Genomic DNA, 27,564 nt, shown 5'->3' on the forward strand with positions numbered 1-27,564 from the left:
TAAATGTTGGTGTAGCATAGTGATATTATAATTATAATAAATGATAATTTGATACGACCATAAAAAAGATAAGTGTTGGTGGTGAGAAATTGAGTTCAATACGCGTCAAACAAGCTCAGCTCGGCTAAGGAAGATTATACCAAGCTGAACAGATCCAATCTGAGGAATCCAACCTCGAGGCATGCCATCGACCTGGGGGGCCCGACAGCAATAACCGCCAGTCGTAACCACTCAACAACCCTGTTTGCTCCCGCCTGCCTATAAAAAGGGACACTCCGCCCAACCGAGAGGTACGCAGTATTCACCGAAAACGACTTGAATATACTGAGCTCGTCTTTGACTTGGGTGTCGGAGTGTTTGTTTCCTGTGCAGGTTCTCAAGTGAATATATTGGCACTCGTCCTCGTCACCTCGGTTCCGACCCGCAAGTTCAGTTCGAAATTTTACATCAACAGTAAGGACAAAGATGTAGTTGAAAATTATATTTGAAAGTGATAAGAATCTAATCGGATAAAACATAATCTAAAAATAATAATAATGTAATTCAATACAAGCATTTAAAATGATGTTTGAATGATAAAGAATATTATGCATATTATCATATTGAAAATCCAATTTTTATTCTTAAATATAGCAAGGCTAATCACTTTTATCCTAAACTTCTAGGTTTATTAAATTGACCTTTAAAATTTGATATATACGTGCCAAATTAATCTTATATATTAGGATTTTTTTTTTTAACGTTCACCCCCAATTTAAATCATATAGTATTGTCTTTCTCTGAAAATATATAATTTTCTTACTAGATTTTTAGGTGTACACGAATTTTTTGTCTAGGACAATAACTTTGGCCATTTGGAAGCTATATTACATAGGAAGAGATAAAGAACAACTAGCTACTCACTTTATTTTTATTAGCTCTTGCTCGTATTTTGAGGGTCTAATTCATGAAGTTGAAAATTTATGATACAAATTTGTAAGAAATATCTATTGGTATTTGTATCCTTGGATTATTAGTCAATTTGAACATATTACTCAACTAATAAAAATAATTGTACAATATATATGAATAAGGTCCAGATTTAAATCTACAATCCTATGATTTTGAAACTATATAAAACAATTATTAGAGGGCAAATACATTAAATAATGGGTTAAAATGCTATTTTGGTCCCTATACTTTGAACTTTGATTCATTTTGGTTCCTATACTTTAAAAATGTTCATTTTTGTTCATGTATTTTGAGTTTTGGCTCATTTTAATATCCGTCCTTTTGAAATATTCATTTTGATTACTGTACTTTTAAAAGGAAACCATTTTGTCTCCTTAATTTTATTTTTGTCTCATTTTTTCTTCCTTATTTTCAAAACGACACTACAAGCAAAATATTTATTGAAATGTAACAATTATTTTATATTAAAGGTCAAAGGGTTTTCGTTATATATATAATTAATTTTAAATGTTTTCAAATAGAGACAAAATTGTAAATTTTTAAAATTACAAGAACTAAAATGAACCAAAATTGAAAGTACATGAGTCAAAATGAATATTTTGAAAATATAAGGATCAAAATGAATAAAAATTTAAAAGTATTGGTAAAAAATAATATTTTAATCTAAATATATTTTTTTTTTTCAAAAGACTCCTTATTTTGCTCTAAAAATCTCCGAACAACGTGATAAAGAATTAGCTTTAAAAAATTTAAAAGATTTTTTTTTTTTGTTGGATAAGGACGAAGATGTAGTATAAAATTATGACATAAAAAATTAAAAATTTTAAAAGAATTAGGACATTAAAATATATGTCCTTGAGTTTAGTGTATAAATTTGAGAACAAAATATATTTTGCGACCTAAATCATTGTGGGATAGTAAAATATGTACTTTTAAAAGCATAGGTTAAAATTATGGTCGCCGCTCACTTAGAATTTAATATCTTACGAGTTATTTAGGCAACCAAATATAGTATTATTAGGTAGTTGTCCCGTGAAATTAGTCGAGATGCATGCAAGCTATCCGAACACCCACAGATATCAAAAAAGAAATAAAAATAAAAATGTTAATTTTTTTTTCAAATACAACATAAATTTTACTTTTCTTAGTATGCTATTTTGAAAAAAAAAATTAAACTTTATACTTTGAAAATACATATCTATTTTATGCTATTTTTTAAATCTTTCGACACAATTGGATGGCAACCCATAAATTTTAACGTTTTTATAAATGACTTAATTGAAATGGAGTAAATTTAAGAATTTTAAAATATTGGATCACCTCCTTAAAGAATACATCTTAGATATTTAGTTGTATATTTGAATCTCTATTCTCCTATATGTTATTGTACTTTAACTTTTTTTTTAACATTAAATACTTTTTTTCTACGATCTTTCAATATATTCACGAGTTTTCGATTAAAAAACGTTAATTACGAAAATGAGATATTTAGTTGTATGTTCGAATCTCTACTCTATATGTTATTGTACTTTAACTTTTTTTAAACATTAAATATTTTTTTTCTACTCTGAGAAAAATCTAAGGAGTCCTTTTACTCTAAGGAATCTTAAATGTCAAACATCTTCAAATTTTAGATACAGACATCTTTAAATATTTATTTCGTAGATTTTTTTTTTTTTTGAATAATGATATTGAAAATATTTGAATATCTATATGGTTTTCCTCCTCAATATCTCCAATTCAAAATACAAAATCGATGGGCCCATCAGTCGAACCCGTTCGGTTTTGGTCGGTTCCTAAACCGAACCGACCGATTAAACTTGTCGTCAAAGTTGTGGTTTCTGGAAAACAAGAGAGAGTTGAGCCTATGCCTGTCCTCTCTACCACTTCCTATTTTGCAGGATAACTGAGGCAGACTGCAAGAAGAATGGAGCCGGAAAAAATGGCAGACGATCATGTCGTGGAAGCCGAATACGGTTTCAACAAACCCAGAAATCGGAAAAGAAAGGCTGATATGGTAGCCGACGGTACTAGTGATGGCCGGCGAGCAACGCTAATGAAAAGAATGACATTGTCTTTGACAAAGCCATCGTTTGTTATGGGGCTTGGACCCAAGATGGTGAGGGTAGAAAATCGAGTTACATTGCGGAATGTGTTGCGCAAACTTCTGAGGCAGCAGAATTGGGTAGAAGCAAGTGGAGTACTGAGCATGTTACTGAAAGGGACTTTGCGGGATAGATCTCCTATTAAGAATCGATTGAAGTATTTGGTAAAATACACCCCCATACTCTTTTATATCTCTGTTTCTTTCATTGATTGGTATTCAATTTTGAAAAACTATGCATATTTCTAATGGAAAAGTAGGTGAAGGGATTAGAAACATGATATGTGGAAAATATGCTTGCTGTGGACGATTTAAATTTTGTGGTTCTTGCATCCTAATTACAGACCAATCTTTCTTGTTCATAGAATAGACCACGAACTTTGTGTAACTTAAATATTTGAACTTGTGCACTTAACATTTTAAATACTTCTGTGTATGCCTCAGATTAGAAACAGAGATAAGTGTAAAATGCTAGGGGAGGAAGGGATGCTCTGTCTTTGATAATGGATCTGCTTCATGAGGACCCTTAGAGTTAGGCATCCTGTCCCTTTCAGTTCTATGTTATTTCTTTATTCATAGGACGGTACCTGTTTTTTTATTTATTTATTTTATTTTATATATATATATATATATATATATATATATATATATATATAAGAAATTGATATCTTATGTATTATCTATCTAGGTTGGTGTAATGTGCATGTGCTTATTTACATATAATTCGTGTGGTGTATTTAGTTTTGGTGGTGCCCTAAACACTTGCATTTTATTCAACTTGTCATTTAGAGACTTCCAAGTTCCACATTAATATACCAAATAGATTCTTTTTACTGAATTTGACAAAAATCCTTTTTAGGCTTCTATGGAGCTTCTTAAGCATATAGAAGGTGATCGTATGAGACCAAATAGGATCAAGCACGTCTATGACAACTGGATGAGGAAGATTGGATCAATGAAGAATTGGCCAATTGAGGTATAGGTTGCAGAAACCTTCACTTGCATTTTATGCTGTCTTCAAGGGAACATTGCATTTTCCATGATGGTTTATCCTTTTTGCCTATTGTTGAAAAGGTTAAATAGATAATCACGAATCATCTACAAAAGCATTTAATCACTGTTATTCTTATTAAAGTAGGTTAATAAATAGTTAATGCTGTCCAATATGCTCGAAGTTTGAATGAAATAGAAGGAAGTGGGAGCTCAATGAGGTATGCAATCGAGTAAATTGTCTCAGTTTTCTCTGGTTTTACAACACACATAATTTTGTTTATCTATTCTTTTGTTGTTGACTATTTGGAGAGCTATTTGATTAGCTGTAATCTCATTGGTCGTTAGGTTGGAGTTCTACCTGTTGTTCTTACATTTTTCTTTGGTTATATAAAATGGGGGTTCCCCCTTTTCTTTTATACTTTTCACTATCTAGAAGACAATGCATATAAGATGAAGGACATTGTAATCTCCCCATATGAATTTTAAGGCCTGTTTTGTATGCAATCTGGATTCTATTTCTTATTTTCAGATTTATTGAATTAAATGGATTCAGCGAAAATCTATTCAGCATATTTGTTTTTTAAAACAATTTTTGAGTTATGTGATCCAAATAGTGAAAATTTTGAAAATAACATTTTTATGTTTTTTTTTTTCAGGTTTAATTGGAAACTTTAAAATGCAAAATTACATTAAGAAAATAAAATAATAAATATTCTATTTTATATTATAAACTTATTTCAATTTTTTTAAAAAATAAAACATGTAAAATAATAATTATACAAAATTTATAACATATATGTTAATAAATTAATTAATAATATTTTAGATTGAACTGAATATTTAGTTGGTAACTATCACTAGTTTACAAATGTATTACTAAACACACCTTGAACAATTTATAAAATTGAAATTCAATTTTCAAATCTGGTACCAAACACATATTTGAAAACATTAAAAACATGGAAATGCATATATGTTTTCATTGAATCCCTTGTTTTTCAGATTTCTGTTTTAAGATCATCAACCAAACGCACCCTCAGTTTTTCATCAAAGATGCCTCGAACCACTTATATTACTCTGGAATGAATCATCTAATTTGCTGTCAAGCAAGACTAAGACTTCCAAGGGAAAGTTCCTTGAAAGTGAACAATCTCAAAAAGAATTTGTCAGAGCTTGTGAATGAGCTATAAAAATAGAGTGGTTTGCCAAATTCTCCTGACAAAGAACACACGAAGAGAAGGATAGGCAAATACTGGGATTACATTTTGAATAATGAAACATGGCTATGTCCTTGAGGAGACAGCTGACGAGAAATTGGTCTATCATATACATGTTTCATTTAGACATATCTCATATTTGTCCTGACACTACCCTCTTGCTTATTCCGAGATTTTCATGGTTTTGCAGGATAGATTTATGGTCCATGTAGAATTCATTCTTTTCTGCCTTGAAGAAGGAAACACGGAGGATGCACATCAGGCTGCTTTATGGTATGGTATTCAAACTGGCCGTATAATTTGTGTACTTGTGGCATGATTGCAATTTTTTCTTTATCTTCCAAAATCTTATTTGGTTTAGAAGTTAAAATGGATGTTGAAACCATATTAGTTTTTAGCCATATCATTTATCCACTTGGAGGTGCCTTCAATTTTGTGACTTTATGTAATGGTTGAAAAGTGTATCCATTCATGCTCAACAACCATTTCCACTTAAAACGGAAAGAGACCAGTACGTGAATATATGATACAAATTTTGGAGTGTTTATCTAGAGTTGGCTTATATAGGAACATATGGTTAGGTGCCAAGGAATAACCTAGAAATGAAAGGCTTTAGTCAAACTAATTATGATAATTTTCTTTTGGTCAGCCTCATGCAGGAGCATGATTCTGTGAATGATCCAATGTCAAATATGATTATAGGATTGACATTTCGTCAGTTGTGGTTCTCTACCATTCCAGAAGAGATACAGTGGAGGGACTCACTCCAGTTTCATTCCCCAATTCAATTAGATAGGATGATTTCAAACTCATTTGGGTGTTCTGTCAGCAACTCTCATGGAGATGGTGCCCCATATCAGAGTAATTCAGAGACTTCTGTCATGAATGATAAATTAGTTCATGTTGATAGTGAGGGACACCGAGAAACTTCTATTGAGGTTGATCGTGACCTAAAAGTGGAAAATCATCCCCAAAACTTTGAGGCACATGACTTTTACATGAGTTCGGCAGAAAAGAATGAAAACGAAGCCTCTCTCTCAGATAATGGAGGTTATCAGCACTATGTTTCAATTTTTTCTGCTCTTGGTGAGTTTAAGATTACATGATTATCAAATCTTCTCTATTTATCATTCTAGTAATAATTGGATTCCTTAGTCTGAAGAAAAATCTCGTGCTATTCATTTATTTATTTATCTAGGTTATCTAAGCATGTGACAGTGTTAAATAGGTTATGTCTGTTCCTTGTTCGTTCTGTATAGTTGTGTTGCTAATATTTTGGTTTATACATATATATATATAAATTCTATACTTTGCTTTGTTATATAACTATGATACTTGCATGCATATGACCTTCTGAGCAAATGAGCATCAAAGAGCTTGTAAATTGAGTATCCATGACCTAATTATTATTCTGATCTGTGATAATTTATATTGCTACTGAAGAAAGCAATTTTTTACATATGCGATCTTCTGTACATAATAATAATTTTAGCCCCTAAATTAACATCTGTTCTCTCTTCTCATAAAAACAAAACATCTATTCTCTCTAAAAAATTTTATGCCTATTTAATGCTTTGAAAATGTCAGTTGATTTACGATTACAAGTTAACTAAATTTATCCTTGTTGTATGTTGCCACAGAGGGTTTGGATCCACTATTGTTGCCTCTTCATTTACCACATTCTATTGATAATTGGGAGAATGCCATTAGTTTATGCGGCGAATTTCTGAATGGCTATTATAAGGACGCAGTGAAGCACTTAGACCTTGCTCTTAACTCAAATCCTCCAATATTGGTTGCCTTACTTCCTCTAATACAGGTAAAGCAAACTGTATTCCTTTTAGATGATTCTTTGATAACATTTGGTATCTTATAGGTTAACACACTGGAATTACAATTCTCAGTATCTGATATGTATTTTTTTATTTTTTTTTGGATAAGAAACATCAAAAAGGTATATTGAAGAGGGGAAGATCCCCAAAAAGATACAGCCAAAAGAGGGTGGAGAAAACCCTCCCCTCAAAACTATACAATCAATGCTTTCCAATCTTGGAGAATAAGCTGGATGCTGTAATTACAAAAAAACTTTTTGTGGGAAACACTCCACCATGAAGCAACATTCTTAATATTCATACAAAAAGAATCCACCGAAAACGATGTGTTTTCAAATATCCGGCTGTTTCTCTCCTTCCATAAGAGCCAAATAATAGCACGAGCAGCACAATTCCATAAGACACTAGCTTTTCCTTTCAACATAGCACCCCCGAAAACCTCAGCAATAAAATCATCAATTTTCCTAGGAAGACATGAGGAAAGGTCTAGTTGAGAAGCAATAAAAGACCAGCCACTTGTAGCATAAGAACAATGGAGGAAGAGATGATCCACCGTTTCTTCATTTCTAAGACACAGACTACAAACTGAAGGGGAGAGGTTCCATGTAGGACATTTCCTTTGCAGCTTATCTGCTGTATTAATGCTTCTGTTAAAAAGGTTCCAAAGGAAGAACTTGACCTTCTTTGGAACTCTAAAGTTCCAAATCTGGTTTGCCATGGCTGAGCTTAATTTAGGTGAAGGTGAGGTAATGGCCATGAACATGGATCTAACTGTGAACAACCCCAGAGTTTTCCACTTTCCTCATTAATCTGTCTCTGCCCTGCCCAATGACTACTCCCCCAATCTTTTCGGTAAAGACTCCCCATCTGTTTATCTTCCTATCAAAAAAGTTTCTTCTGAGACCCAAATCCCAAGTAGAAGATTCAGCCGACCAGCACTCTGCTATTGAAGAATTTCTCTTTAAAGAAAGAGTATAAAGATCCGGAAAGGAGGTAGCGAGGGGAACACTGTCAATCCAAGGATCCTCCCAAAAACGCACAGAAGTTCCAGACGAGACCTTAAAGAGGGAAAACTTGGTAAAATCCCTCCGCAAGCCTTGGATATCAATCCAAGGTCTCCCCACAGATGAACCGATGGCAACCTTAGGCAGCCAACCAAAGGACTCCTCTCCATAAATAGCTGCCATGACTTTCCTTCAGAAACTATCCCTCTCCAAAGCAAAACGCCAGAGCCATTTTATAAGCAGAGCCTTGTTCCTCTTAGCCAACGAACCAATACCAAGGCCTCCCTTTTCATGAGGAAGAGCTGCCCACTGCCATTTCACCAGATTTCCAATAGGTCTTGAAGAACCCCCATTCTATATAAAGTCCCTCAGCAATTTTTCCATCGAATTCACCACTGTCATTGGCGCTTTAAGAATAGACATGAAGTAGATAGGAATACTATTGAGAACAGATTGGGCAGGTGTGAGCCTTCCTCCCTTAGAGATCAGCAAAGACTTCCATTTTTGTAATCTCTTATGCATCTTATCAAGAACCGGGTCCCAAAAAGAGGCAGTCTTGTGATTACCTCCCAAAGGAAAGCCCAAATAGGAGAAAGGAAGAGAATCTGATTTGCATCCGAAAACAGAGGTCCAACTATCCACTCCCGTCGGAGAGCAGTTAACTCCAACCACTGCCGTTTTGGAGATGTTCAAATAGAGACCAGAAGCCAGCAGAAACACATTTATTATACCCCACCAATTTCCAACATTTGAGAAGAATGAGGGCAAAAAACCAGGACGTCGTCGGCATATTGGAGATGAGTAACCTCTATTGAACTTGAGTCAAAGGAGAAGCCTCTAAGGATATTCTTCTCAGAACAAAATTGAATCAATCTACTTAGAGCATCTCCAACTATAGTAAAGAGGAAAGGGGAGAGGGAATCCCCTTGCCTAAGCCCTCTTCTGGTATACATTTTACCTCTAGGTCTTCCATTTATCAACACCGAAAAATTGGTTGTGGACAGACAACCCCAAATCCACTTACGCCATCGAACTCCAAAGCCTTTGGCTCGAAGAGCTCCATCTAGAAAATTCCAATCGGCTTTATCGAGCCGATTTTAACTTTTCATGATAATTTGGTATCTTATTTGCTTACTAATTTCTCTCCTTCTCTGCATGATATTTGGTTCTTATAGCTACACTTAATGTTGCCTTTGCTTGGAAATAGGAGGAACACATAATATGGAGGTTCATTTGATTGTACTTTCCATTATTCCAATATCCAGTTCACTATTTTATTGTCCACTTCAATAAAATAAAAAAGGTATATGTGGAGGATCCAACAGATCGCTTACTCAAAATCCCAAGGCAAGTTACCTGATTTTACTGCTGCCACCCTGAAAACTCTAGGACGGACTTTCAACGATTGATCTACCACCCAAAGGTCCCCTCATTACTTGTTTCTGCTTCCATATTTTAAGATTATGGATAAGCAACCCTTGGATCCATTTGCTTCATTTGCCACAAGATTGGAATCTATTATTTTTATCTGTCTTCCAGATACTTCAGCCAGAAGAAAATGTGATTTAGATCCTCCTAATTTTGGCAAGTACATCGTACCTATCAGAGGACAAACATCAGGGGTCTTTGGACTGTACTAGCAACCACAAGAGCAACTTAATTTTTTTTTTTTATACTTTTTCAAATGGCCTTAGAAGTTAGATATCGTTAACAGGAGTTTTAAAACTAGGTGCTTAAGGAAGGAAACCATGTAGAGAAGAGATGGGACGAGTCTGAAATTCACATCAATGAGTATGTGAGAACTAAATGAAACGTTTTGAAGAGTCTTCATCACCAAGAGCCTCTTTCCCAACTCATCATCAGTTAAATCTTTTAGAATTGGATATTCCTTGCCATGATGGCTTCTGCAATGTTGAGTCGGACAAAATTTGTAGCTAGCCACATTGTAGAGTTACCAACTCAGTTAATTTTCCAGGGTAAAAATTAAATATTTCTGGAAAAAAATGTTGAATGGAATGTAAATTGATAGATGGCGGTTAACATACTTCGAGTAATTTTGGAAATCTCCTTGTGCCAAGCTCAATACAAACCATGTTCATCACAGAATTGCATGTTTCCCTCACAGTACCTTTCCTTAATTTATAATACTCCAACCCACAGCCAACAAACTCCTCTATCACATTTCGCCCTCTAACAAACCAATCAACTTATAAGGTCAATCTATAGTTCTCTATTTACTATCTCAATAACTAATTTGACTATCAAACTGTTACCTGGTATAATAAATAACTGCTCTTTTTAGCGCTGAAGATGCTATATTTCTCCCTAGAAGCCTGCAAGTGTCTTTTTGCTAAAATGACCTTTCTGAAAAAGTGTTTGTGCTCTCTTTCTTCTGCATTATGTCGTTTCTAATCCAAACATTCATTGAATAGGGCCAGGATGTTTATGTTATGGTATGTACGGCTAAGTAGTCTATTAATAGTGCAGTATGGTCAACTTTTTATTTCGTAAGTGCAACCCTCCTTTCATTATAAATGAATCATCTAATCTTCTTTTAATACTCTTCATCATCTGGATGGGGAAAGAGGTATTTTCTTCACCCTCCTTTTGTGTCTATACTTCTACTGGATGATTGGAAAATGAAAAATGAAAGGATCAGGTGCTGCTTTGAAAACTTTCGTCTTTTAGTATTACCTAATTCATTGTCATGTTTGTAATTTTTCCTGTCATCTGCTCTCAAATTGGGATAATGATCATTCACATCATCGATTTCTTCTACATGCTCATTTGGTGTACAAATTTCAGTTGTTGTTAATTGGAGGTCGAGTTGACAAAGCTCTCAAAGAAGTGGAAAAAATCTGTCATGATTCAAATGCAGCACTTCCCTTCAGGTACTAAAATCTGCTCAAAGCGATTTGTACTCTATCTTGCATTTAGGGGTCGAAATTGAATATTTAAGAAATCATATGCAGAAGAGATTGGGAACTTCCTAGATAGGAACACAATAGTAAAAGTGCACAATCTCACATTCTCTTCTGCTGTACCATGCAGAAAGCTAATATGTTTGTTCCCAATACTAATTTCCATTTGAATTTGGGAACTGAAATCATTTACTTGATGTTGATTTTCAACAAATGAAACATTTTGATGATTAGAAATTTTGCGAAGGTTGCAGGCTCTTACCTATAATAATGACTGATTTAGATATTCTGCAGATTGAGAGCTGCACTTGTAGAACATTTTGATCGAAGTAACGATGTCTTGCTTTCATCTTGTTATGAGCAAATATTGAAGAAGGATCCAACTTGTTGCCATTCATTGGGAAAACTTGTTGACATGCATCGAAATGGTATGTTAACTGCCGAAAACGGTCTTCTTTACATATCATTAGAATTAAGGAGAGGTACAAATTTGAGAATCTGAGATTATAATTAATGGTTGAATTCCTCACAGCTCACATCATAGATACTTCTTCTAGTGCTTGGTATCAGGAAATGATAGTTTTGAATGTAAAGGTTATCTTTTAAAATCATGTATAATTGGTTTCATTATTCAAATGTCACTTCTTTTCCTTTCTTTCTTCATCCCAGTCAGTTGTTTGTAGAAAACTCGATTTAACATGAACGCACAGAGTCACCATTGTGACTGTTCAACTACTGAGAAATGAACTCCTGGTTGAGAGTTTTAAAATTTTTTCTCACCTTGACTGAATTTACATTAAACATTTTTAATATTCATATGAAAACAAAGCCCCCAAAGTGCTACCTAGTTAATAAGGGCTTGGGGTCTCTTGGTCATACTGGCTTAATGGTCTCAGGTTAGAACCTTCTGATGAGCTTAATACCAAAAACCTTTAATGTCTCCCAGGTCCAGGCCTTGGGGAGGGCACGGGTGCCCCTAGGTATGGGAGAGCAAAGCTCCGACTTCCAATTATAATAAAATTAAAAAATTAAAAAATCATATGAAAACAACATAAATTATTTCATGAAAAATGATAATATCTTCACATTAACGTGGCTGTTGTTTATGATGTGTGATGAAGATAGTCTGCTTGCCTGTGATACGATATAATTACTTGAAAATTTGTCATTGAGCTTTGCTTTTTTGTTGAATTCATATTCTTATTGAAATTGCAGGCAATTACACTCTTGAGTCTCTATTGGAAATGATAGTGTTGCATTTAGATGATGGTACCTGTGTAGAATATGATAAATGGAGAGAGTTGGCTTTGTGTTTTCTGAAACTTTCTCAATCTGAAGAGGATAGAGTATCGACAGCATGTTCAATTGGGACTGGTGAACATAACCTGATGTCCTCATTTAATATAAACAGTAACCTTAAGTTGTTGACCGAAAAGAAATCGAGAAACACTTGGAGATTGCGTTGTCGATGGTGGTCAACACGACATTTCAGCCATAAAATAGCATCAGAGACTTTAGATGGTACGTTCACTGTGAAAAGTCTTCAACCTCTTACTTCCTGTGCTGTGATGTTCAGTTCTTATGCTGCTGTTTGGTTCAAATAATTAAGTGACAATGCAAACCAAGGGGCAAGGGCTAAATTAGTATGATTTTAGAGTACTACTCACCCTATATATTTTCATAGGTTACTGTGGTCTTTAGAGTTTTAATATTATGTGGATCCTTGTAGAAAGACTGCCTCATTTCATGAAAATTAACTGTGACGGTAGAGTATGTAAAAAAAGGTAAAAACGGATTTTAGAAAAATAACCAGTCCAAATTCCAATTAAGAAGCTGTCAATCAATAGGGTGAAAGTCTCGTCTTTAAGATTAATAGGATTCGAACATGTATACATTACACTCTATGATTTATATGATGGTTGCTTTGTCTCAGTCAGTACAAATTAGAAAAATATTTACCCGTGAAAAAAAAGTAAAATTTTTTTTTAACTTTGGTATATATGCAACAGGTAATTTGGAGCTTTTGACTTACAAAGCAGCATGCGCATGCCATATGTATGGAAGCAACTTCAAATATGTGGTAGAGGTTTACAGCCTTTTAGAAAAGCAGACTGATAGGGACTTGTTCTTGTTCTTAAAGAAGCACAAACTGAATTCATTTGGACTCCAAGCTAAACTATAATCTTTTGCATTTTTCTTTATGCACAATCATATTCATACTTCAATTTATTTTTGTTTACGTTTGCCTAGTTTAAGCATCCCATCCCATTTGAGACACAATTTCACCCCTTTACAAAAGATTTGGATCTTTTGGAGTGAGTAAAGGTTCTAGTATGGATTTGGAAAAGCAAGGTAGAAATTGATCTAGCAATGGTTTTTTTTTTCTTTTTTTTTTAGTACCTTGGATTCGATCTCACGACATTTTAGTCAGAGATAGATACTTTAACCAATTGAGCTATTAGGTTGACATTGATCTAGCAACCTTCATCACATCTTGTCTTGTCTCTTGTACTTTTATATTTTATTTTGATGTCTAACTCAAACTTTGTCCCACCAAATTGAGGCATGACTTTACTTAGGAATATCGATCTCCTAATTGAGGCATGATTGTGCTTAGGAATATCATCTCTTGTTTTTTTTCAATCAAATGATTTTTCTATGCTACTTTTTCAATCGAGGTTTGGTGTGATTGGGGAAACAAGAAATTTACCATTTTCCTTTTTAATCCTTTTAACTTTCGAAACCTAAATTTTGATCCTTGATTTCTCAATCTATTTCTATTCTGATCCCTCAATCTTAATAAATTCTATTTATTATTATAGTAAAAGGTGATGGTTGACTTGATTAACTTGTGATTTTTTATTGTCACTAACTTAAAAGAATCGCACCGTTGAATCAAAGTTCACAACTAAAGATTATAATAAGTTCAATGGTTAAGATCTGAACAAAAAATTGTGGGTTCGAACTTCAATCTGTACGTTTTGTTGTATCCAAAAAAAGAACTTAGTTGCTCAAGAAGGTTTTCTTTTTCTTTTTTTCATATTTGAAATGGTTTTTTAATTAATAAAAAAACAACTCGCTCTAAATATAAGTAGAGTTAGATTACAAGACTAGTCTCTAATTTAAGGTCATGTCTAATAGTTTATTGAATTTTAAAATGTAATTAATATGTAGTTTATTGAACTTTAAAATGTGATTAATTGTTTAAAATTTGAATTTTGTATCTAATAAGACAATGAAATTTGTATTGTCTAATAGATGTTTGAAAAAGTTTGTAATGGGTTCTTTAGGGATGGCAACAGGGCGGGGCGGGACCGGGGGCCATCCCCATCCCCGCCCCGTTGGGAATTTTTCCCCATCCTCACCCGTCCCCGAAATTTTGGGGTGGGGATTCCCCGATCGGGGACGGATTCCCCGTGGGGCCCATTATAACTATATTTTTTAAAATTTTTAAAATTTTAAATTAATTTTTGTTATTATTAGTATAAAAAGTGAAGAAAAAAAAGTGGCTAAAGAGGTATTAGCTTGGGGGCGGGTGGACCGATCCCCGTCCCCGCCGGGGAACCCGATTGGGATCCCCGATTTGACCCCGTCCCCGGTCAAATCGAGGAATCCCCGACCCGATCGAGTCGGATATCTGCGGAGATCGAGTCCCGCTGGTATTTTTGCCATCCCTAGTTCCTGAGCATTTAATTTTGTGTTTAATAGGTCATTGACTTATTATAAATTTTTTTTTTAAATTCATGGACCTACTAGATATAAAATTAAGATGTCAGAGTTCTTAGTCGATGTATTTTAAAGAATGTCAAATGATCATAAATATAATCATAAATTGAAAGAACGTATTAGATAAAAAAAGTTGAAAGAACCTATTTGACACTTTTCAAAATTCAAGCTCCTATTAAAAATAATCATAAACGTTCATAAACTAAAATTGTAATTTTCTTTATTTAAATTATTTATTAAAGGGATGATTTGTTCGTACATAAACTTTTCCTTAATAGTTTCAAAAGTCATAAGTACCAAAATTAAATTTTAAAAGCAAAAATGGATAAAATTTCAAAGAGACGATGTATATATTTTTATTCATTTAAATAAAAGACATATATCATGTATTGATTATGTGCCCTACTTCTACTAATGCATTTAAAATCATTTTATTTTTAAAAAGTACATTAAAAATAATTCCTCGACACAAAATGTGTATACAAAATTTTATAGTACAAATTAAAAATTAAACAAAAAAAACAAGAAATAAATTACCGGTATTAAAATAAAAAATATAATGTTTTTCTTTCATTAACAAAACTATATTATTTTTAAAAAATACATTAAAAATAAAACCACAAACACAAATTAGAAAAAGAGAAAGATTAAAATCTATTCAATAGGACTTGCTTGATAGCATTTTGTTTGTTAATCCTAGTTTCTAATTTCTAAAAGACATAAAAGCATAATCAAGTTTATTATTTCTGGTTTTTTTCAAAAACATAAATAAAAATATTATTTTTTATTCTTGACTTATGAAATTTATAATAAATATAACATAAAAATTTTTAATATTAAATTTTAAAATTATTTTAATTAAAAATTATAGAGAAAAATAAATAAAAAATGACTACCAAATATGTTTCTTTTTTTTTCAAAAATAAAATAATAAACAACAAACAGTTTTTTTTCCCAAGGCAGGAACGATAAATAGTTACCCAATACAATTCTTTTTTTAATTATTAAAATGATGAAAAAGTAACAAGCAACATAAACACTGCCCTAAAATTCTCATTTCTTGTTTTCTATTTTTAAAAGAAAAAAACACAAATGTGTCTAATAAAATTTCCCACCATTCTTAATGGAAAAAAAGTCATTTGAAAACCTTTTCACACTTCTTGTTCTCTTGAACAGTTCCCATTTACAGAGTGAGCATCAAATCAAATCACATTATCCTGCAAAGAAGACCCATAATCTTCCAAATTCATCCACCAGTGCCAATGTTACATAATTGAACAATGTGCCTTTAATTACCAATTCAGTACACAGCACAGAGAATCAAGAAAACAAGTCTGTACAATGTTTTTTGTTTTTTATAAATACAACAGGATCCATATTCTGGAAGCCAACAAATAAATGAGCTGGACAGTTACTTTTTAAGTCATATATATATAGAGAGAGATATATATATTTTTATATGCAAGTACATATACAAAAGTCAACAAAAGATCAGCTAACTGCATTCATAGATAGATGGAGTTGTAAGGAACAACATACAGAGCTGCTTGTTTTAAACAGTGCTCTGTTTGTTTGTCATCGTTCCTTTCTATCCGTCGCCAATGCTTCCGATTTGCAGACGGGACAGACATTCTTGACGAGCAGCCATTTCTTTAAGCAACTCGCGTGGTACTCATGTCCACAATTGAGCGTTCCAACTTTCTCCCGGTTCTGATAGTGGTCCTGTAAACCGATGTTGCTTCGTATGAGGACCAAACTTGAAAGATGAAACTCGGAAGTAAGCATGCAAATATGGAGAGACTATTTATTTTTACCTGGCAGATGATACAGTAATCGGCATCCTGGTCCAAACTTGAACCCTCTTCCTCCAGATTAACAACTGTTGCAGATGATACGTAGCTCCTTGTTTTTAATTGAGTTTTAATGATTTCCTCTGTTAACCCAGTGCTGACGTTACCAATTCGCTCCCCTAAAGCGAGAAGTTCCTGCATAAACACCCTTTCTTGTGTTAGAGCTTTAAATAGACAGTGATTTATTATGTACCCTGTATTCGTCTAAATCGATTCAATCTCCATATTTAATCAACAAAATCAATTCATTCTAGCAGCTAACTACCACAATTATAAATATGGGACACAGTGACCTGCCATCTTTCAAAAACTCAAGATATTAACACAAGGTCTAGCGTTTTCAAGGCGAGAGGCGACAAGGAGGGCAGCTTCCCTAAGACGGGGGGCTCACCATCTTCACCTTTCTTCAATCTTGGCGTCTTCCTTCGTCAACTTCAGCCTTCAATTTTTTAGTTCAGCAATTTCTTTCTTCTTTGGTCTCTAACCCTTGCTTTTGCTTCCTTCAACTTCAGCCTTCATCTATTTAGCTCAACAATTCCTTTCTTTCTTTTAGTTCGGCTATTTCATCCTTCTTTGTTCTTCAATCATGGCTTCTCCTTCCGTCTTTGCCTTCAAGTTCAGCCGATGATTTTATCCCAGCGTTTGATCACTCAAATTTCAGCCATTTTTCTGCCCTTCTTTTGCAGAAGCTTCTGCTCTTCAACTTTCTGACTCCATTGATTTTCTATAACAGGACATCTGCTTATGGTATCTTCTTATTTATTTCTTGTTCCCCATAATTTTAAAATCATCTTGATATCATGCTTGGGGATAGTGGATTGTGGACCCTCCAATTCTTTTTACAAAATTTTCTTATCATTCTTCTATTCCTTTCCCATGTAATCTAGTTTTCTTACAAGTTCTCACTATATATAATATCATGAATTTTTTTTTTCTTTTGGATAAATAACAGCTCTTCCATTGAGATAAATGAATAAAGACTACAATAAGAGGGCATACAAAAAAATAGCCCAGCAAAAGGAAACCCCAAAAGAAACGGGCTCCAATCCAAAAGTATGACTCCTAACTGATAATTACAAAAAGCCTTAGTGACCGATCCCCATAGAGAAGTGTTAAATCTAATAAGATCGCATACATAATCCACAGATCTCTCCACTCCCCTAAAAATTATATTGTTTCCCTCCTGCCAAATACCCCATAGGGTAGCCAAAAAACACGCTTGCTAAAGAAAACGTCCTTTGTCTCGAAACGGGGGGAATAACAATATTTCCTCCATCATCGCCCTACAATCCCTAGAACAGGCCCAAACAATCCCAAAACATCTAAAGAAACGAAGTCATAACTCCTATGCGAACTGACAAGACCACAACAAATTATCAAGATCCTCCGAAGCATTCCTACACAGAACACACCACTGCGGACTCAAACAAAGGGAGGACATCCTCTAGATCCAATCCAAGGTATTAACTTTTTCAAGTAAGACTTGCCACCCAAAGAACTTAATCTTCTTTGGAATTTTAATCTTCCAAAGCGAGGTGAACCAAGGGGTCAACAGGGACGGAGAAGAAGAAGAGGATGATGAGGAGTCCAGGACATGGAAAAATGAGCTACAAGAAAAACCTTTCGAAGGATTGGGGGTCCACACCCTCACATCATCCCTCCCAACAAATAATATCATGAATTTATTTATTCAAGTGTGCCTCGCTTCGCCCCGGCAATTCCTTTTGATCACCTTTTGCCGTTAGGTGATCAAAAGACTTGTCCAATAGAAGTGCGTCGTGCGCTTTTAAATCGCTAACAAGGCCATATTTACTAAAATTTCTATACTTTAAGGTTTAAATCCTATTTGGCTCCCTAAATTTTCACATTTATTCTATTTTGGTTCCTACCTCGAGGAGCAAAAACCATATTAGTCCTAGATATTTATTTTCTAATTAGACATATGACATCAGTACATTTTTTTGTTCATCTACTTTATCAATTAATACATGAAATTTTTATAAATGAATTTAAATAGGGACTAAAATAGTTTTTCATGCCAACTTGGGGACTAAAACAGAGCAAGACAGTTGAGAGATCAAAGCAAAACAAAGTATGAAAGTTCAAGACCGAAATAGAATTTAAACTTATTTTAAAACATATTCCAACAATTTTGGTAAAGTTTGGACTTTGTATACAAGAAACTAAGAGAATAAAAATACACATATTTACAAGTAGTTGAAGAATGATAACTACATATTCCTAGTTATGTAATGTCTTAAAACAAAGAGTTTGAAGGGGGAAAGAATCCAATGCCTAATAATCATTTATCTAAATACTTCAAGTTATATTCTTCAAGAAACGAGTATAATTTTGTTAATTGAAAATGTGTTACATTTACCTCACATGTTTCTTATGTCTACATGCTAAAAATAATAATAATAAAGCTCAAAGATTAGACAAATATGGAGTGCCAGTGTATTCGTTTCGATTTAAAAAATATGATCAATAACGCACCTCGTAAGACATATCCTCTATATCCAATCGCATGTCCCTGTGATGGTCAACAAAATTCCCCACTTCGTAGAATTCCGGAATCTCCAATAATGCAACTTCCTGTAAATACCAGTTTGCTCATTTCTTAAGCTACTTCTGACAATGGGGTATTAAAAAAAAAAAAGTGGTATGCCAGGGGAAAGAGATATTACATCAGTCTGCAAGAATCTCAACTGAGGAACATTATGATGTCTAGTTGTAGTGTCAGCAGCAACATTCGCTCGTGGAAGCCAGTGCAGCCCGTGACCGGTAGGTGGAACTGGTCCTGGTTGCCTACGCCCTATCTCCAAACTATGAGGATTCATGGTGGCATATGAAGAATTCAAAGGAAATCCATATGAAGCTGCTGTCATTTGGGGGTAGAACTGGAAATTGTGGCCTCTAATTCTTTGCACAACTGCAGATGGATGATTATGAATGTGGTGGCCATGGTTAACTGAAGGATGTTGGACATTTCTAGAACTCCGGTTCCCCGCCGTTTCATGATATCTATGCACACCCAAATTCATGGTTTCCAACAAACCTCCATTTGTATTAGTTCCTGTAAGAGATTTCAAAATTCAGTAATGTATATATGCATTTCCTTAATTTGGCTCAGAACCATTAAAGATTGAGGTGTTGTTTGGGAATGACGTAAAAACATAATCCTACACTTAAAAAGAAAGAAAGAAGAAAAGAAAAAATAAAAAAATAACCACCTTCAAATGTTCTCAAAAACAACAAGAAAACAGAGACAACAACCCACAGACAGCATAGGAATTCCTTTTTCAAATACCTAGAAAATACATCCAAATTACCAAGTAGCACCTAAAATAAAATTTTAACATAAATAGCCACCACTCAAATACCTTCTAATTCTATGTTCTATTCATGACCACTAAAAAAGGGCACAACAAAGGAAGTTAGAAAGAAATTTCATCCCAAAAACAGCATGCTGCGAAAAAAATTCTGTCCAACAGAACATGACGAACACTAATGCAAGAGAGCTAATTCAAAACGAGAATAGATATTGGAAAATATACCGTGCATGAAAGGTGGGGTAGACGTCTGGTTCCAAGATGAAGCACTTCCGTTTCCACAATTAGCCTGTAAGTGTTGGTCCAACCAGAAACTAGAATTAGCGGGCTGAAGGTGTTGACCCCTATTATTTCCTAGAGTTGAATGATTGTGTTCGGGTGGTAGAAGAGAGTCCCGCCTAGTTCCACCTGATGCAGCTCTAACACTACTCCGCGGTCCATTCCATCTACTCTGAGGCAGGGGAAAAGATGATGCTTCCACCATAGCAACCTCGTCAGGATGCCTTGAATTCGACAAATGCACAGAAGAACTAGAGCTGGCCACACCATTCATGTGTTGAATGTTCCCAGGAATCCCTTCTGTTATTTTTCTCTTACGCGGATCACTAACTTCATCCACAAAATATGAATTCCTTCCATAACCATCAGAAGACGTTTGAATGACTCCATAATTGCTAGAAGATGGCAACTGCTCGGACACGTTATGATTTAGAGGTGCAGGTAACATCCCATTACTTGATGGCGGTGTAACGTAAGAGTAATAATAGTTTCCAGGGGCTGCAGTACTCAAACCTAGACTGTGATGATGCTGAACGCTACCATACTGATTTAAACCATGTAACATGGAGCCATCATAAGGATCGGGTAGATAATGGGCCTCGGGATTCCCAGAAGCTGTTACCATTGAATGAATACTATGCTGAGGGAAGTTAGATGGGCCTGGCATAATGATGGAAGGCTCAGCATGAAGATAATTCTGACCTTGTCGATCCATTTCCATATCGACCATCTGACTAGTGCGCGGTATTCTCTGCCTCATGTTGGTTATGAAATTAAATGATAGAGGAAATTTATCTGCTCAGGGACCCAAAAAATAATGTTAAAAAAAAAACTTGTACTGGAAGAAATGATAAAGCACATATTGAAAGAAAGAGAGAAAAAATCATTATAAAAAATTGGACAACTTAATATTGTGCTGAACATCTTCACTTTAATCAAATAAAAAAGTTCTTGAAGAAAAAAACTCTCAGCGAAAATAATAGCAGGGAAAAAACTATACCCAACATCAGCTCAAACTATATAAAAACGAAAAGAGGGGAAGGGGAAGAAAAGACATCACAAGAAAAAGGAAACACGAAGGATGCACATCATTGCCATGACTTTAACATCCAAATAATTAATGCCCATTTGAAAAGGGAATTATAGATCGACACAAAATACTATACTTCTCAAGGTTCAATGAAAAAATATTTCATATCCAGCATGTTGAAAAATGAATTTACTAATGAAATATAATTTTCAAAAAATGCAAAGATTTTTTGAAAAAATATCTTAAAACCTTCAACGAGTCCAAAGAATTATAAGTGGCAAATACAGTCTGAAATCAACAATTACTAAGATTAAATTCTCATAAACTGAGATTACAAGGTTAAAAATCAGGCAAATTGTAAAAGTTATTGGTTCATAAAGGAACATAATTGGTGGAGGCAAGCACATCTATTGCTAAAAAAACTAAGGGTGAATAGAAATACAATGCCAAAAGAAATCAAGGGATAAGTGAGCCAGCACATCTATTATTCGTAAGAAAAGTGTAGAGATCATATATGATGGCTCAACACAAGATAATGCTTCGTAAAATAAAGAAATAAAGGATGCCTGTCTTGAAAACAAGAAAAAAAGAACGAAAGAAAAAACAAAAATGAACTTGTGAACAAGGATCTGGACTGATGAAATATAAGCAGATAGAAGTGGATAACAAGGACAAAAAACAATATATTTATTTAAAATTTCCTACTTCAAATCCAAGTTGCAGAGAGTCCTCTTTTACTATAGTACTAGCGCCCTCTTTGCAGAATTTCAGACCAATACTAAATGACAGTAAAAAGAGGAAAAAAGAGATCTCCTCTTACTAAACCCTCAAAGCATAAATTTGACAACAGACAAAAAAAAACAACTAAAAGATGTGATACCCACCCAAGGTCAACATACCGGTTACCCACATCTACCGAGTAGCCACCAGTCACGTAAGAAACTCCAGAAGTAATCTTTGCATTTAAATATCAAGGTAACCAACTAAAGCATAAAAATAAACTTAGTCCACCCATTCAAAACCCTGTATAGAATCTGATATCATAGATATTCCCTTCTACAGCCAAGTAGTATATGATCTCTTAGGGAATTTCGTAACACTGAGATTAATAAGTGATCATGATCCAAAAAGGTATCAGCAGAAACAAAAACAAAAACAAAAAAGAAGAAAAGAGGGAAAAAAAATATAAGGGAAAACTTCACTTGGGTCAAGGTACTTTGTTCAGTAAGTCTGAGCTTTCTGTTCTATTAACCTGCCTCTTTCATAAAGAAAATGTTGTATATTGCCATTCCTAACATCGAGATTCCAATCATCCAGGCGAATACAGACCACCACATAAGGGAAATTTCTAAGCAATCAAGAGCACAAAAGATGCAAAGAATAATATGAACCAGAACCGCAGCCCAAAAGATGCAAAGTTTCAAGTTTTCAAGGCGGGTAAGAGAACGCGTCAAAAATCAATTGACGAAGGTTCAATCCTTTTACTTCTAAATCAATGGCTTCAGTATTCTCCCTATAAACGTGCTGCTAACAGAACCAACAAATATTTTTTTTCAAAAGTTCAAAACACCGCTTCAGTTTATAATCATTTCGCACTTGAGAAAACCGAAAGAAACTAGATCGCAAAGTTTCGCGAATTCCTTCGCTATTCTTCAACGGCTCCCACAATCCAACGAGAAAAAAACCAATTTCCAAGGAAAAAACCGAAAAGAAAAAAGATAAAGAACAAAAAAAAGGCACTCCCAAGACAAAATCAGGTACCTTGGAGTCATGAACAAATTAAATGATCAAACGCGTCTAATCCTGAAAGATGATTACAGCCGACAAATACCCAGAACGAACACCAGCGATGCCTGAAAAAATCAAAAGAAAAAAACCAAATTCCATAATCAAAATCGACACCCAGAAAAGGGGTCGCAATCAATTCTCCAAAATTAACAAAATACATCACATTACCGATGGAAACGAACCCTAAAGCTCAAAATTAAACAACAATCAAGACAAGAAATTGTGGGTATTGTTGAAAATCAGGAAGATAAATCCAAGTACGAAAGGGAACGGAAAGGGAACTGACCGGAGCCAAGATTGAATTTTTTTCCCTTTTTTCTGGGTTTCCTTTTTTCTTGAGAGAGAGAGAAGAGAGAGAGAAAGAAGAGAGAGAGATGAATGTCCTTTTTCTTTTATCGCTCGCTCTCCTCTAATTTCTGTGCATACATTATAACGAACACTTCCTTTCCTCTCTTTTTTTTCTTTTCTTTTTTTTTTTCTTTTTCTTTAAATTTTTTTTCCTCTCTTTAACCGTTAAATTGCTCTGTCCATGGGTTTTCTCTTTTTTTTTTCTTTTTTAATTAAAAAGAAAATCTAAATTTTACCTCGTGGTAAATTGTAAGGATGAATCAATTTTTATCCTAGTATTTTCTATTCCACCTCCAACTTGAATAGGACTTAGTTTGAAATTATCGTGGTCGTTAAAATAACTGGTGGTAAATCTACTTTCGGATAAATTGGTTATTATAAATTAAAAAAAAGTAGGTTACAGTTACAATATTTTGTAAATTAATATTATATCATTATAATTTTATTATAGTGAAAAAAAAGGTAGACAGGCATGCTATTTCAATTATTTTTAAGATGATTATTTAAATACTTTGATCTAAATTATAAATTACACTATTTATTTTAAATTGTTTAATAAAATATCAAGATTGTATATATAAAAAAAAATGAATTGACCCAATTTTAAATACAAAAAGAGAAGCATATAAAATGCAAAGGGAAAGATATAAGGAATGATGCAAGAAAGTTGATTTCAAAAATTTTGTGTGAGAGTAAAATATAAATTGATTTTATATAAATTAATAAATAATCAATTTTACGTAACAATGATTCAATTTTTTCTATATCTATTTTCGACGCAGACGTAACTTTAAATTAACGGTGTTTTAATTTACACTCACATGTCACGTCATTTATTGTAACTTTTTATTAGAGTCTCATGACACTCTACCTTATTGATTTAATTAGTTAAAGGATAAATTTTAGTCTTTTTTTTCCTTTAAGATTAAATATATAATTTACTCTTGATTTTTCATTATATTTTTAAAATTCTCTCTCAACTATTTTTAATGTTTCAACCTATCTAATACTACCGTTGAAATTAAATGAGGTATAAAATAATTCAATCAATTGACATCACACCTTAAAATTCAAATGTCATGCTTTCATCCTATTTTCAATATTGTTTACTATAAATTTGATTGTTTTTTATTTTTTTTGAAACATGGAATATGAAATTGTAATTTCTAGATTTTTTTTGTCCTGGTTTTTAGATTTTGACAAACATTTTTAAATTGTTAATTTTAAAATTTGAAAATATATTTTTTAAAACATTTTTGTTTTCATTTTTTAAGTTGGTTCAAAATCATATATTTTTCCCTAATAACACTAGTTACAAATATTTGTCTCCGTGACTTTTAAGTTTTTGTTGAAAATATATGTCAATTAATTATGTTGTCTTGGTCAGACTGAGATTTTTTATCATTTATCTCTCCCTCTCAAAATATTCTCAAAAGATAAGTTGAGAATAATGTATACTTAAGAAGAAAAATTGAAGGAAAAAAAGACAAGCTTTTTTTCTATTTTCTATTTTTACTATTAACATTATTTACTAAGAGTTGTTTTTCTTTGGTAGGTCATTCAAAGCGTTGTAAGGGTTGAAACCTGTCCAGCACCAATCGTGCCATTAGGACATCTTTAAATTAGGTCTAAAAGTTAAGCTAGCTTCATTTTAAACTAATCTATTATCATATTATAATTTGACACTCGAAGTTACTTATTTTAAGATCATTATTTCTTCAAAGTAAGTTAGTCGTGGTTCACAAAATTTATTTTTTTAGTATTAATCATAATTCATAAATTAAAAAGTTAAATACTTCATGTCTATTTGACAGTGATTTTTCTTTTTATGTTATGTTTTTTAAAATTAAATAAAAAACATATTTGTCAACCAGTCAAATTTTTAGTTACATAATATACTCGAAACTAATATTTTTAAACTCCCAACTAAAAAGCCGGAAAAATTAGTTTTCGAACACGTGTTTTTCTGTTTGAAATTTACTTGATATTTTTAAAAGTAAAAAAAGAAACAAATATTTGTCTGTAAGCCTCATTAATTCTAAAAAATAGAAAGCTAAAAACAAAATTATTTTTCAATAAGAACTTAAATTTTAAATATGTAAAATCTAAAAATTTTAGAATATAAATTTTAAAAGTAAATTGCAAGACAAAGATGTAAAAAAAAAAATGGTAAGACAAATAAATTAGTATAACAATATCAAAAGCGAGCATAATTCAGCTGTAATTGACCTATTTCATCTCTAAAATCGTATATTTTCTAGATCAAGATCTCATATTTGGCTTAAAAAATAAATGACTTAAAAGAAAGAGAAATGACGTAGAATCAAAAGGTAACAAAATGTCACCTTTTGAAGTTTATTTGCCGCATTGATAAATAATTTATCCATTTGATTCTTACCCTTTCTTCTTAATAATAAAAATGTACAATAAGCTTCAACCAAACTAAAGCATAATGGTAAATTGGCAGTATTATCCTCTATTGTTTATTGTTTCTAATTTTTAAAATTACAACTTGGTAGAAATGTTTACAAAATTGTGTAGAAACTTTGAAAACAATAAAATCAAAATTTCTTGTTTCTTCTTCTCATTTTTTGTTTTTTTTTTTTGTTTTTCAAGACATATATAAAAGCATTATTCTACTGGCTTACAAAATGCATATTAAATATTAAAAAAATATATATAAAAATTGAATATTTAAAATACAAATTTTATCTTTCTAATCTAAAATTTTACCAAACATGTTTCTGTTTTTTTTTTTTACTAAAAATGAAAGAGCAATAAACAATTGTCAAACACAGTTCTATTTCTATTTATTAAAAAAACAAGAAATAATAAATGAGAACGTTTCCAAACGGATCTTAAACTTAAAAAAAAATACCGAGAGAAAAGACTAAAGCTGTATAAAAATATGGAGACTGAAATTATAACTAAACCTAGTATTTTTAATATCAATGCGAATAGTAAATAAAATATTCTGTATTTAATTAAAGAATTTTAAATGACAATATTTAGTTTGATATATGTTAAAAACTAAAAAATAATAAATTATTATTTGTGATTATTTTTATTGTTCAACAATTTCATATCATGTGAATCCATTATGCACTTGTTGGGTCAAACATTAAATAATAATAATAATAATAATAACATTTAGTTAAAATCCATAGACATATTTTTCTAAAATATCATTTTAATAATGATAAAGTTTACTTAAATGTGAAAAGTACCATCAAATAAAAGTTTTCCAAAAACGTGGACTTAGTTCTCGCTGCAACCTTATTTATTATGTTAATATTTTTGTGTAACCTAATCTTTCATAAGTCACATCACTTTTCAAATTTAATTTAATTTATTACAAATTAAAAATTCAATATCAAACGAAGAAATCTATTCTAGACACATATTTTGGCATATAAAAAAAATTATTTTTAATCTATAATTTAATAGAAATCTAATACATACGCTTATTTGATTCATATTCCTACTTAATCAATCCATGTCGATTAAGTATTTGAAACCGCACGTAGTAAGGTAGATATCTAGTTTCTAAATGGATTTAACTTTTTTCTATAAATGAATAATAGAAAATTCATAACAATTGAGTTTTGTCGATATGCAAGCTTTCATCACCATTAAACAAAAAAAAAAGTAAGCAAATTTTTTCCGGATGAAATTTTTTCGTTGCCAATTTTGTCACGGTAAAACGATCGGGAGAGTCTATTACCAAAAAAGTGTTCTTTTGTCGGCATTAGGCCTGTTATGCCCACAATTTTGTCATTCGTTGTCAAGGTTAACATTTGTCGACAAAATAAAAAAGAAAAGGTATTTAAAAATTCAGAGACCAAAATGATTGAAAGTGTACCAAAATTCGTAGTAATCTTTGAAAGTTTAATAACTTAAATGAAATTTATATAAAAATTCATGTACCAAATTAGTATTTTACTTTATTTTATACCATCTATATATTTGATTTTTTTTTTCTGGATTAGATTTCATCCACCGATCTCAAGGAAAAAAGTAGATAATTTTTATCGTGAGATATATGATCGTACGATATCTCATCTATATCTAATTTAATAATGAGATAGATTATACATTAATTTAGTAGTAAAAAAAAAGAAATTTGGGGGATAATTTAATTTATATTTCAACAAATGAGATCAACACACATCACATTTATCAACAAATT

At 32.6% G+C, this 27,564-nt stretch overlaps 2 protein-coding genes across 3 annotated transcripts; one reads left to right on the plus strand and one right to left on the minus strand.

The window, feature by feature from the left end:
- The first annotated feature begins 2,798 nt into the window (after positions 1-2,798).
- Positions 2,799-13,514, plus strand: LOC111012919 (TAF RNA polymerase I subunit A). Its single transcript, XM_022287235.2, has 9 exons — positions 2,799-3,220; positions 3,915-4,031; positions 5,456-5,538; positions 5,915-6,351; positions 6,906-7,084; positions 10,907-10,992; positions 11,317-11,450; positions 12,238-12,543; positions 13,032-13,514. Exons 1-9 carry the CDS (start codon positions 2,879-2,881, stop codon positions 13,202-13,204), a joined length of 1,857 nt encoding a protein of 618 aa, XP_022142927.1. The 5' UTR covers positions 2,799-2,878; the 3' UTR covers positions 13,205-13,514.
- A 2,504-nt stretch (positions 13,515-16,018) lies between these two features.
- On the minus strand, positions 16,019-23,471 carry LOC111012840 (putative E3 ubiquitin-protein ligase ZFP1). Of its 2 annotated transcripts, none has more exons than XM_022287114.2 (7): positions 23,314-23,471; positions 23,001-23,092; positions 20,156-21,004; positions 19,286-19,674; positions 19,095-19,193; positions 16,563-16,733; positions 16,019-16,470 (listed from the first exon to the last, which is right to left on the minus strand). In XM_022287114.2, exons 3-7 carry the CDS (start codon positions 20,967-20,969, stop codon positions 16,324-16,326), a joined length of 1,620 nt encoding a protein of 539 aa, XP_022142806.1. In that variant the 5' UTR covers positions 20,970-21,004; positions 23,001-23,092; positions 23,314-23,471; the 3' UTR covers positions 16,019-16,323. The 2 variants fall into 2 exon arrangements, with proteins under 2 accessions (XP_022142806.1, XP_022142807.1); XM_022287115.2 differs by having other exon boundaries at positions 23,196-23,433.
- Positions 23,472-27,564: the final 4,093 nt, after the last annotated feature.

The sequence above is a fragment of the Momordica charantia genome (genome assembly GCF_013281855.1).
Source record: "Momordica charantia cultivar OHB3-1 chromosome 10 unlocalized genomic scaffold, Mcharantia_2.0 BLBB01000010.1, whole genome shotgun sequence".
Lineage (NCBI taxonomy): Eukaryota > Viridiplantae > Streptophyta > Magnoliopsida > Cucurbitales > Cucurbitaceae > Momordica > Momordica charantia.

What these genes read in the sequence shown, in the direction of transcription:
- LOC111012919 (XM_022287235.2), top strand. Translation starts at nt 2,879, where the DNA reads ATGGAGCCGGAAAAAATGGCAGACGATCATGTCGTGGAAGCCGAATAC. An exon ending in GCACATCAGGCTGCTTTATG is followed by an intron (nt 5,539 to 5,914) that starts GTATGGTATTCA and finishes TCTTTTGGTCAG; the next exon opens with CCTCATGCAGGAGCATGATT. An exon ending in TGTTGACATGCATCGAAATG is followed by an intron (nt 11,451 to 12,237) that starts GTATGTTAACTG and finishes TTGAAATTGCAG; the next exon opens with GCAATTACACTCTTGAGTCT.
- LOC111012840 (XM_022287114.2), bottom strand. Translation starts at nt 20,969, where the DNA reads ATGAGGCAGAGAATACCGCGCACTAGTCAGATGGTCGATATGGAAATG. An exon ending in TGAGATTCTTGCAGACTGAT is followed by an intron (nt 19,194 to 19,285) that starts GTAATATCTCTT and finishes TGGTATTTACAG; the next exon opens with GAAGTTGCATTATTGGAGAT. An exon ending in TAGAGGATATGTCTTACGAG is followed by an intron (nt 16,734 to 19,094) that starts GTGCGTTATTGA and finishes GTGTTTATGCAG; the next exon opens with GAACTTCTCGCTTTAGGGGA.